Below are 11,877 nucleotides of genomic sequence, written 5' to 3'. Positions count from 1 at the left end.
ATTGGGCTCAAAAGAATGAATTCTAAGTATTTCAAAGCTCTTCCCATTTTAACTAATGATAGATAATAACTTCTAATAGTATTGAAGTTATTACATTCTGTCTTATACTTTCAGTGCTGGGATTCCTGGGGGAAACAACTCTTCAGCAGTGTTGGGGACTCTGATGTATTGCTAAGTGGAAATTCCTTCCTTCACACCTGGCTCCTTTATGGACCATGGGTCCTTTTAGATGCTCTCTAGAGGGGCATGTGACGATGCCCTAAACACAAACCTTAGGGCAATGCCAAACTCTTTACCTTTTCTGTGTACTTAAGGACTGGAACGGTACAAGGATTTGCAGTATGAAACGACCAAAGGCAAGTAGCAAAAAAAACCCAAACCAACCAACTAAAAAAAAAAAACCTAATGATTGACACAGGGGTTGCTGTCTTCAGGCTCTGACCTTTAGAAATACCCAGCTGGCCAGGGGGTGGTGGTGATGCATGCCTTGAATCCCAGCACTCAGGCAGAGAAACCCTGAGGAGGAGGAGCAGGAGAAGGAAGAGGACAGGAGGAGAAGGAAGAGGAAGAGGAAGAAGAAGAAGAAGCAGCCCAGCTGTCTTTATTAGGGTTTCTATTGCTGTAAGAGACATGGTGCTGGGGGAGGGAGGTAGCTGAGAGTTCTACATCTGGGTTCACAGGCAGCAGGAACTCACAGTGACAAACTGGCCAGGCTTGAGCCCACCCCTAGTGACACACCTCCTCCAACGAAACCACACTTACTCTAACAAGGCCACACTTCCTAATAGTGCCACTCCCTAAGAAGCTGTTTTTATCCAAACCACCATGCCAGCTTTACCCTTTCATTTATGCTCCTTCAAGGCATTTGTATAAAGGGAAAAGGTATGCCCTAACCATCTATCCACCCAAAAAGAAAGAAGACCCAGGTGGTGGTAGTGCAGGCCTTTAATCCCAGCACTCGAGAGGCAGAGGAAAATGAATCTGAGTTCAAGGCCAGTCTACAGTTCCAGGGCATCCAGGGCTACACAGAGAAAACCTGTGTCAAAGAAAAAAAAGGAAGGAAAGAAGGAGGAGGAGGAGGAAGAAAAACATCCCTATTCATCCCAGTGTCCTCTGAGCCAGGCTCACACAGAGGGAAGGCAAAATTGCACTGGAGGCTTTGCATCTATGCCCAGATTGGGCTCTTCTGATCTCTGAGTCACCTTTACAGCGATAAGAATCCTTACAAAACTCAAGACTGTCTAGGTTGCATGGTTTGGTAAATGAAAATAGTGAGACTCATCCAACACAAAAACAAAAACAAAAACAAAAACCTCTTCCGTTGTTTTGCGCAGGCCTATAATTCCAGCACTCAAGAGGCAGAAGCAGGCAGATCTCTAAATTGGAGGTCAGCTTGGTCTACAGGGTTCCTGGACATCCAGAGCTGTTACACAGAGAAACCCTGTCACAAAAAAACTAAACAAAACAATTTCTTTTCCCATGCGCTCTTTTCTGTGCTGTTCAAGACATACGGAAGAGCATGGTGGCACACATCCTTTAATCCCAGCACTCTGGGGTTAGAGGCAGGTAGATTTCTGTGAGTTCCAGGACAGCCAGAGCTACACAAAGAAACCGGGGGTGGGGAGTGGGCAGAACAAAGCACTTTGTTAGGACCAGGCATGGGCAATAGGGACAGACAGATCAGACATATGATGCAGACAAGGCCAGTAATAACAGACACAGGGAGAGAAGAGGAGAATTAAAATTTGGGCTCACTCTTGGTCAAGCTAATCCAAGAAGAAATTGCTTCATTTTCATCAACACATCTGACTCATTTTGGTGCCTTCTAATGCATTGTGTTATTAACATGAGATCTTGGAGATAAACAAGAGGAAAAGTTATTTGGCACTGATGCTTGTGTGTCAAGCTGACAAGGAGTCAATTATTGGCTAGTTTGTCAACTTAACACAAGCCAGGATTATCTGGGGAAAAGTAACTTCAATGGGAAAAAAATGCCTCCACCAGATCTGCCTATAGGCAAGTCTGTGGGGACATTTTCTTGATTAATGGTTGAGGTGGAATGCCCAGCCCACTGCCACCATGGCCAGTTTGAGTTCTAGCCTCCAGTTCTTGACTTGGCTTCTCTCAGTGGTGGACAGTGATCAGGACATATAAGACAAATAAACTCTTTCCTCTCCAAGTTGCCTTTGGTGAGTAGTTTTTGTTTTGTTTTTGGAGACAGGGTTTCTGTCTGTAACAGCTCTGGCTGTCCTGGAACTAGCTCTATAGACCAGGCTGGCCTCAAACTCACAGAGATCTGCCTGCCAGTGCTAGGATTAAAGGCATGGGCCACCACCGCCTGGCTTTTTATTCTTTTATATCAGTAATTTCAAGTTGAGAATGAAGCAAAGGTCTTGCTTGATTACAGCTTTACTTAGGAGCATTGAGGCCATTTCCCTCTGTACTGGCCTCCCTCTTTGTAAATGTGGACTAGTAAGAGTCCATCCAGTGGGGTCTCCATGGTATCTGAACAAAAGAACAGATGATAGCCAGGTAGGTGGTGGTGGCGGCACATGCCTTTAATCCCAGCACTCGGGAGACAGGCAGACAGCTCTCTTTTGAGGCCAGCCTGGTCTACACAGAGAAACCCTGTCTCAGAAAACAAGGGGTGGTGGTGGTGGTGGTGGTGGTGGTGGTGGTGGTGGTGCACACCTTTAATCCCAGCACTCGGGAAGCAGAGGCAAGCGATCTCTGTGAGTTCGAGGCCGGCCTGGTCTACAGTGCGAGTTCCAGGACAGGTTCCAAGGCAATACAGAGAAACCCTAACTCTAAAAAAATAAACAAACAAAAAACTAATGAGTGTTTTTTAATAAATTAATTTTTTCCCGCCCAATCATATCCCTTCCCTTTCTCCTTTCCTTCTAGTCCCTCCCCTCAGTCTCCCCTCTTCTCCCTTACCCCCAGTTCTCTTCCATTTCTCTTCAGAAAAAGGTAGGCCTCCCATGTATATCAGCCAGCCACAATATCAAGTTGTAATAGACTAGGCACCTCCTCTCTTATTAAGGCTGGACGAGGCAACCCAGTAGGAGGAAAGACAGGGACATATTTTTTTAAATAAATATTCACAATAACCCTAACCTCAGAACCAGACCAGAGCCCCTAACCCTCAGCTAACCTTAACACCTTAACCCATCTAGTCCTCCAACCATAACCCAAACTCTAAACCCTAACACACTAATACTGTCTCCTAAACCTACGATAACACTAAGTATTGAATACATAGTGTTGGAAAAAGAGAGAAATCAAGAATGACATAGGTTTCTGGCCTAATAACCAACTAGACAAGGCAGTGAATATCACTGACTAAAAAGGAAAGGGAGACCCAGGGCCTAATTAGGTATTCTGCAACATTCTGAGTTTGAACTGCTCACAGAATATTCATACAGAAAATGTTGAATACAGCTGGACTCCAGATTATATCTAGTCTGGGATTTGACTTTGGGCAACACCAGATTACATTGGTGTGAACACCTGAAAATCTCAACTCAGTATAGCAGAGGGTTCAGTACCCATAAAGAGGCAGTGTGTGGGCTGGCAAAATGGCTTAGTGAGTAAAGGCAACTGCCACCAAATCTAGAGGCTGAGATTAATCCTTGAGAGGTTAAACCTCTGACCTACACACATGTGCCTAGCATGCTCATACACACACATACACACTCACACAAATAAATAAAGGTTTTTTTTTAAAAAAAGACACAAGTCTGCTAAAACACAGTTCAAGTTAAAGCATGCAGCTCAAGAACAAATGATGGCCTGATGGAGGCCACACTGGCTCTCTGAAGATGACAACCTCCTCAGAAAAAGAGACAACATGGACAAAGACCTAAACCCTGACATCAGAGCTGTACCAAGTAAAGGCAGTCCCTGCCCCACCTAACTCCATCCACCATAGACATCACAAGCTTCCATTCATCACCTATTTTTTTAAAAAAATAAAAACATATTTATTAGGTTGATCCTTTCAAAAGTACACAGATTCTTCAGTTCCTTACCACCAACAGTTATTCCCAGAGACTGGAGCACAATTCCTGCAATCCACTCAACACTCAGGCTTAGCACAGAGGAGTTCCCAAAGCACCTCTCTTCTGACAGGAGGAACATTTCCTTGAGAAGTTCAAGGACAGTCTCACCCGGGGCAGCAGTTTCATGTCCACAAACCAATTAGAGACAAAGCAATCCTACTTCTGCCAAAAGAGTTCATAGAAAGACCCCTATATTCAAGACAAATGGTCACACCACCCTGGAGGAGGATGACTAGTCCAGAATGTAGGAGAATCTAAAAGAAATTGAACCGAAATTCTTCATCAGGAAAGTCCACAGTGGCCTTGGTTCTTCCTGTTGGACGAGGCCTACAGACCCTTCCACTCTTCTTTCTGGCAGTCTCTCCTACAAGCTGTACTCGGGCTGAATGGGTAGCTGTAGGAAGGTGGAGCGAAGAGTCAGAACTGAGTAACAGTTAACAATATCCATGCAGTTATGATTGCCCCCACAATGTTCCTATAATGATGATATTGTCATTCCCTGATGAGATTCAGAGACCCAGTAACTAGCTAAACTGTTAAGATCTAAATAACAGATCCAGGATTTGAACCCATGGTACCTGGCTTTGTGGTCAGTGGAGTGAACCAAGGCCTAGACAGGTGAGCTGGGTTTTCCCACCCCAAAAACAGAACAAGGTGAGGACCAGGGTTCTCCTGATTCCAGGAGCCCAGAAAGGTATATACATTCTTCCTGCTTAGGGTTTTCCCTGTGCCCATTTCCTCCAGCACCAACCTTGCTGAGCTGAGCTTCTCCCTACCTCTTTGAAGTACATAAACTGAATCAATCACTTCCCGGTTCCTCACCAGTCCTTAGAGCCCTCAGGGCTTCCTGCCATTCGGCATCCATTTGAGCCCTGTAGTCCCCAAACAAGGATCGCATCAGCTGTCTCTTCCGGGGCAGGGGGGTTTTTTCACTGCGCAAGGTTCGGATTGCCCCAACAGCCTGCTCTTCTGCAGATAAAAATAAGGAGCTGGTAACTTCATACATACTCCCTACAAAAGCAACAATTCCATCCCCTGGCAATACCATCAGGCTACAGCACTATCACCATTTACATTTCCCTAACTATAAAGAAGGGGCTCTCACTCTGCTTCGGGGTGGGTTTCTGCGTCTTGAGTCCCAGCTCTAGCTGTTCCACACACCAGGCCAGCTCCCTCGCCAGTTGCTCCGCCTGGGGTGGAAAGAAGGTCATGGCTGTCATAGGCATCAGGACTCGGCAGACCCCAGCCAGTCCCATCCCTTCAGTGCCTTAATTCCGCACAACTAGACCACACTCTCAGGAGGACTAGCTAGCACCCAGAAAGCTCACAGGGAATCCCACCCTTACCTGGGCTTCAGCACTGGGGGGAGCTTCGTCTAGGACAGGTTTCTCGGAGATCTTTCCGTCTCCATTTGTCCCAGAGACCCTGTTCGGGATTTTCTTCTTCTTTTGCTTCATCGACACAGTGTTGCCTGTGGGATGTGCTCTGGTGGCAGAGTCACAAGCAGGTTGCACTAAACTGACAAGGGGCGGATCTGCGGCACCGCAAGCAGGACGGGGGAGCCGAGGTCTGCGCGCAGCGCGTTGAGTTCTCCGGCTTGAGGCTGCTGGTGCCTCCCGAGCAGGACGCCCTAACGCCTGAAAAACGTGGAACAGGAGGAAATTCACAGGGGCCCCACACCCAGGGCCTCGCCACGCAAACGCCTTCTTCCAAAGCTCACCGCCATGCGCCGTAGCGGTGACCGGAAGTCCTGACTAAAACAGTGAACTCAGTCCTCCGGAAATGCGTCTATGGCCCGGAGTTCCGCAGAAGGCGCCGCGGACCCTGCAGGCGGAGTAGCAGGGGCAAGCGCTCCGGGAGGGGCGGGGAGCACTCCGTGGATCTGGGCCTGCAACTCTGAGAGGATCCGGACAGAAAGAGCGCAGGAACAAACGTGGAGGCTTCGGAGAACCCAGCAGAGTGCATCGCTGAGAAACCAGACGAATGCGCGGCGAGATAGGGATGGAACAACCCTCCCTCCCCGCGGGGCGGGGCAGAAAGCCCAGAGGTGGGGCGGGGCGCACGCGCGCGTGGGTGTACACACATACACACAAAACATAAGTACTAAAAAATAGACATTAAAGGGGGAGGGGCTGGAGTGTTGGCTCAGTGGTTAAAAGCACTTCTTGTTACATAGGACCTGGGTTCCATTCCCAGCACCCACATGGAGGCTTACTACCTCCAAGGGCACCAGGCCCGAATGTGATGCGCTGACGTACATGCACGCAAAACAGTCATATACATAAAATAATAAAAATAAATCCAATAAAACAAAGAAGCTTTGTGTGCAGACTGATTTACAGTACTACAGTAATATGGAGATACTGGAATGCTGAAGGTCTAGTGGCTAATCACCTTATCTTGGACTACTTCTAGAACAGCTACTCCTTGCCCATCTCTGTCAGAACTAACATCTTGCTGTGAATAATAGATAAAAGACCTTTTAGAATCTGTTTACTTAGCAGACCACTAACTTCCACTAACCCCAAAGCTTCAGTAACATCTTGGGCCTATAGAAATGTTTCCCCATCTCATTGTAACTTTCTGGTGTATCCACCAGTGTAAATTTGCCTTGATTTATGACTTTCATTGTTCTGTAAAACTAAAGCCTTGTGAAACCTGTTTCCACCTTAGAACATGGATTTTAGGACAACCTAAACCTGTGTTCCTGGGCCATGGTCACTCAAAATGGCTCCAGAACAAACCTTGTCTTAGTCCCTTTTAGCACTGTGAGCTTATCTTCTACAAGTACCAAATTATTGGTACATTTCTTTTCAAATCTTGAGGAACACCCCATAATTACTGTTGTATGGTATTTTCCTCAGAATCCCTGACGGGATGGAATGAGGAAGTTTGTGAGGTTCTGGAGGAAAACAAAAGGTCTGTGAAAACAGAAAGGTCCTTGCCAGCTGTATAAAAAGGAGTGACAACCCCATGTGAAGAGGGTTCTCAGTCTTTGAAACTGCCTACAGGCTATCCAGAGAGCTCCAGGGCTTCACTTCCCCCAGTAGGATTTTCCAATGGCGCAGTAGTTTTTGAGTCATCCCTGCTCCTTGTAAGTAACCCTTCACTCATACTCCTGTTAGTAACCCCAACAAAAACTCATTAGTTCACCAAGTTGGTGCAGTCGTAACTTCGGTCTGTCATGGATTCCCTTTCTGGGGTGAGTAGCTCTTTGTGTGTGTGTAGAACTGAGGTCATTCTCAGGTATCATTCCTCAGAAGGGATCCACTTCGTTTATGTTTTAATATATAACTATGTCTTAGTTAGGGTTTTTTATTGCTGTGAAGAGACACCATGACCATGGCAACTCTTATAAAGAAAACATTTAATTGAGGTAGCTCGCTTACAGTTCCAGAGGTTCAGTCCATTATCATCATGACAGGGAGCATGGCAGCGTGCAGACAGCTGTGATACTGGAACTGAGAGGCTATGTCTTTCAGGCAACAGGAAGTTGGCTGACTCACACTGAGGGAAGCTTGAGCAAAAGAGACTGTCCTCACAGTGACACACTTCCTCCTGAAAAGTTCAGGCATTATGCTGGCCTGGCCCTGTTACCTGGCAGAAGCCACTCAGGCAGTACCCTGGTCAGCCCAGGGTTCCATGGGAACTAAGTCTGCCCGCAGATGTAAAGGACCCTTTAAAAGACAGACCCCTGCCACTTACTCTCTCTTCTCCTACTCTCAAGCCCTCTTCTCTTTGCTCTCTTTCTCACCTCTTTCCTGCCTTCCTCTCTCTACCGCTCTCCCCCTCCCCCACTGGAATAAAACTCTATGGTTAATGTATCTCTGGTTCTCACGTCTCATCTTGCACCCTTTTTATATTTTTAAACTTAAACAAAATAACAACACCTCCAACAACGCCACATCTCCTAATATTGCCACTACTTTTGGGGGCCATTTTCTTTCAAACTATCGCAAACTACGGTTTTACTCTTTTTAAAATTACATTCCTCATTACATTATTTAATTTGTGAGTGTATCTGCCGGGCGTTGGTGGCACACGCCTTTAATCCCAGCACTCAGGAGGCAGAAGCAGGCTGATCTCTGTGAGTTCGAGGCCAGGCTGGTCTTGATCGTGAGTGCCAGGATAGGCTCCAAAGCTACACAGAGAAACCCTGTCTCAAAAAACAAACAAACAAACAAAAATTTGTGAGTGTATGTGTGAATGTGTGCATGTATACTCATATATACCATGGCACACATGTAAAAGTCACAGGAAGATATTTAGGGAGTCAGTTCTCGACAACACGTGGATTCCAGTGTTCAATTTGAGTCCTCTGACATGGTGGAAGGTGCCTTCACCCACTGAGCATCTCACACTACCCACCTTGTTTTTCGATGCAGAGTTTCTCACTGGGATGTAGGCTAACCAATTAGGCTAGGTTGGCTTGCCAGCAAGCCTCAGGTGCACTAGTCTCCTGGCACTGAGATTACAAGCATGTCACTAAACCCCACTTTTACAAGGATTCTGGGGATCCACCTCAGGTCATCATGTCTGCACTTTACCTACAAAGTTCGACAGCCTCTGACTGATTGATATGAAATAGGGTCTTGTGTCCTAGGCTGGCCTTAAACTCACCATATGGCTAAGGATAGCCTTGAACATCTGATCCTTTTATGATCCTCCTGCCTCCACTTCTTTGAGGCTAGGATTATAGGTGAGTTTATGAATTGCTGGGGATCTAACCAAGAGAAAGCTTTGTGCCTGTTGAGCAAGCATTCTAACAACTGAGCCTCATCCAAAGCACAATGCACATATACACACCCGAGTACATGCCCTGAGAGTGTCTCCATGTGTATTTGTTTGTTGTTAGTCAAAAAATACTAGCTTAGGGTAAATACATTTGTCTTCATAAACAAAAATAATTTTCTCTTGAGTACACATTTGAGAATGAGGTATTTCCTTTTGTTTGGTTTGTTTGTTTTTGAGACAGGGTTTCCAGGATTTCTTTGTGTAACAGCCCCTGACTTGTCTGGATCTCACTCTGTAGACCAGACTGCCTCAAATTCAGAGAGATCCACTTGCTTCTAACTCCTGAGTGCTGGAGTGAGCCACCACACCCACCAGCCTAAGTGTTTGTTTATTTATTTATTTATTTATGTTTTTTTTTTTCTCGAGACAGGGTTTCTCTGTGGCTTTGGAGGCTGTCCTGGAACTAGCTCTTATAGACAAGGCTGGTCTCAAACTCAGAGATCCGCCTGCCTCTGCCTCCCAAAGTGTTTACTTTTTTAATTGTTTTTTTTTAATTTTATGTGCATGGGTGTTTTGTATACACACACACACACACACACACACACACACACACATATATATAATATATATATATATATATAAATGTTTAGGACTTGGTTTGCCTGGTGCCCAGGGAGGCCAGAGGGCTGCACCTCTACTGGGAATGGATTTACAGACAGTTGTGAACAGTCATCTGGATGCTAGGAATTAAACCCCCAGTGCCCTGGAAGAGCGGCCAGTGCCCTTAACTGCTGAGCCATTCTCCAGCACCCTGTTTACTTTTTCTCACTTTATAGTCTGTGATTTTCCAGGTAATTTTTATAAGGTTATCTACCCAGTATTTCTGGAACTACAACAGGGCTTTTTGTGTGAACATTTTGTATAGTAACAATTTTTGTCTAATATGCCTATTTAAAAAAAAAACAGCATAGCTGGGCAGTGGTGGCGCACACCTTTAATCCCAGCACTCGGGAGGCAGAGGCAGATCTCTGTGAGTTTGAGACCAGCCTGGTCGACAAGAGCTAGTTCCAGGACAGCCTCCAAAGCCACAGAGAAACCTTGTCTTGAAAACACACACACACACAAAGGATAGGTTCTAAAGCTACACAGAGAAACCCTGTCTTGAAAAACAAAACAAAAAAAAAGCATACAATTAACTTTTGTAAACGTTCTATGAACACCCCTACAAAAAATAAACTACCTGTTTAAGGAATTTGGTGTTTGTTTGTTTGTTTTCACTCACCTGTCAAATTGTTCATTCGTTTTTATGTGTTTATTTTTCATTTACCAGTGTGAGACATGGGTGGAGACATGGAAGGTAGCCTGGCACACACTAGGCAATCTCTTGGCCAGTGAACTACATCCCATCCGTGTTACTTTTTAAACCAAGCTACAACCTGCTCTAATTCTTGGAGTCTTTAAATTAAAATCTCCCCTTATCCCGGTATATTTAGTTCTTGCCATGCTTTTGGTCGTATTCTCTTACTATGTTGAAACTTCGTGTGTGCTCTGGATCCTTAAAACCGCCTACACCAGCAAGGGGACAGCTTTGAACCATCGAGTCGCCAGAATTTTCTTGGGCCTAGAGCGGCCTTGCGGAGGGGCATGAGGCGGGGCCGAGAGCCGGAAGTCGGGCGGGACTTGGCGGGCTGGTTGCGGTTGATTTGGGCTAACACGGTGGCCAACGCGACTCCCACGGTGAGTTCACTCGAGAATCCTCCGCTTGGGGACCGTCATCTGGTGTCCCCAGCGTGGCGGCGGCGGGGATGCGCACTCAGCCGCACAGAGCAGGGCAGGTTCGAACTGAGGCAGGGGCGGCGTGGGAGGGTCTGTGAGGAGGTGTGTGAGGGATTGTGATGGAGCTGGGACCAGGAGGGCCTGAGAGGACTGCGGTGAAGGTGCTCCGGACTTGGGAACTCAGTTGACGTTAGAGAAGAACACAGCCCGGGTTTAGCCCACTCCGGTCTTCTGTCCTTGATACCCAACGGCGGTGGATCTGTGGAGCCGGTTCCAAGAAAGAATTTTGTAGCTATTACGGGGCTTCTAGAAGAGGGAGGGCGGGAGTCCTGCTAAGGTAGTGTGATAGTAGTGGGTCTTTCAGTTAGCTCAGCCTTTAACCAGGAAATTTTGTTTCTAAGTTTATTCAAGCCATTGGCAAGATGGATTGCCTCGTGGCTGCTATAGAGGTTTGTATTTATTTGCTGCGTAATTCCTGGAGGTTCCTAATGTGACTGCACATCTGGGCACTAACACTGACTTAGGGCCTTTACACGTTGGTTGCTGTGATTAGATTGGACCCATAAAGGTCATCCTGTCATTAATCCTAATTCTTTCCACAAAGTGTCTCACACCTGGTGATGTAGTGTATCTACGGGTCCCAGGGATTAAGACATGGCCGACCACAGATTAAGTATGTGACCGCTGGAGGAGATGATTAAAACAAGTGCACACTTTGGTATACTTGATAACAAAAAGGACCAAAAAGTGTATATTTGCTTGAGTAAGTCTAGAGTGATCTAGACGGATACACCAGAAACTAGGAAGGGGAATTGTATTCATATCTTTTCTGTTGTGGTGATAACATACCATAACCAAAGCAATTTATATGAGAAGGAATTTATCTTGGTTTACAGTTCCAGAGAAATAAAGAGTCCATCATGTCAGGGAGGCATAGCAGCCAGTGTCAGGCATGGCAACTGCAACGCGAGGCGGAGAATTTGAATCTTCAAATGCAATCACAAAGCAAAGGGAGTGAACCAAATGTGGAATGAAAATGTATAGTCTCAAAGCTATCCCCAGTAATGTACCTCTTCCAGCAAGGCTACACTACCTAACCCTCCCCAAACAGGACCACCAAAAACCGAGTGTTCACAAACCAAGTCTATGGGGGACATTTCTCATTTAAACCGTCACAAGAGGCTTCGTTTTGCTTCTCCTGGTAAAGAAATATGAACTGTGACTTATTTCATCAGGCAGTGAAGGCCTCTTTGAGTCTCCCTCTGAGTGCTGTCTGACCTCACTCCGACAGCTGGTTGTTGGTTCC

At 46.1% G+C, this 11,877-nt stretch overlaps 1 protein-coding gene across 2 annotated transcripts; it reads right to left on the bottom strand.

The window, feature by feature from the left end:
* Positions 1–3,700: 3,700 nt before the first annotated feature.
* Positions 3,701–6,066, bottom strand: CUNH8orf33 (chromosome unknown C8orf33 homolog). 2 transcript variants are annotated; one of them, XM_027403884.2, is made up of 5 exons: positions 5,782–6,062; positions 5,408–5,698; positions 5,167–5,251; positions 4,884–5,030; positions 3,701–4,455 (listed from the first exon to the last, which is right to left on the bottom strand). In XM_027403884.2, exons 1-5 carry the CDS (start codon positions 5,785–5,787, stop codon positions 4,316–4,318), a joined length of 669 nt encoding a protein of 222 aa, XP_027259685.1. In that variant the 5' UTR covers positions 5,788–6,062; the 3' UTR covers positions 3,701–4,315. The 2 variants fall into 2 exon arrangements, with proteins under 2 accessions (XP_027259685.1, XP_027259686.1); XM_027403885.2 differs by having other exon boundaries at positions 4,318–4,455; positions 4,838–5,030; positions 5,782–6,066.
* Positions 6,067–11,877: the final 5,811 nt, after the last annotated feature.

Source organism: Cricetulus griseus, chromosome 2 (genome assembly GCF_003668045.3).
Source record: "Cricetulus griseus strain 17A/GY chromosome 2, alternate assembly CriGri-PICRH-1.0, whole genome shotgun sequence".
Lineage (NCBI taxonomy): Eukaryota > Metazoa > Chordata > Mammalia > Rodentia > Cricetidae > Cricetulus > Cricetulus griseus.
Note: the sequence above shows the minus strand (reverse complement) of the source record. Positions and strands in the feature narration are given on the sequence as shown.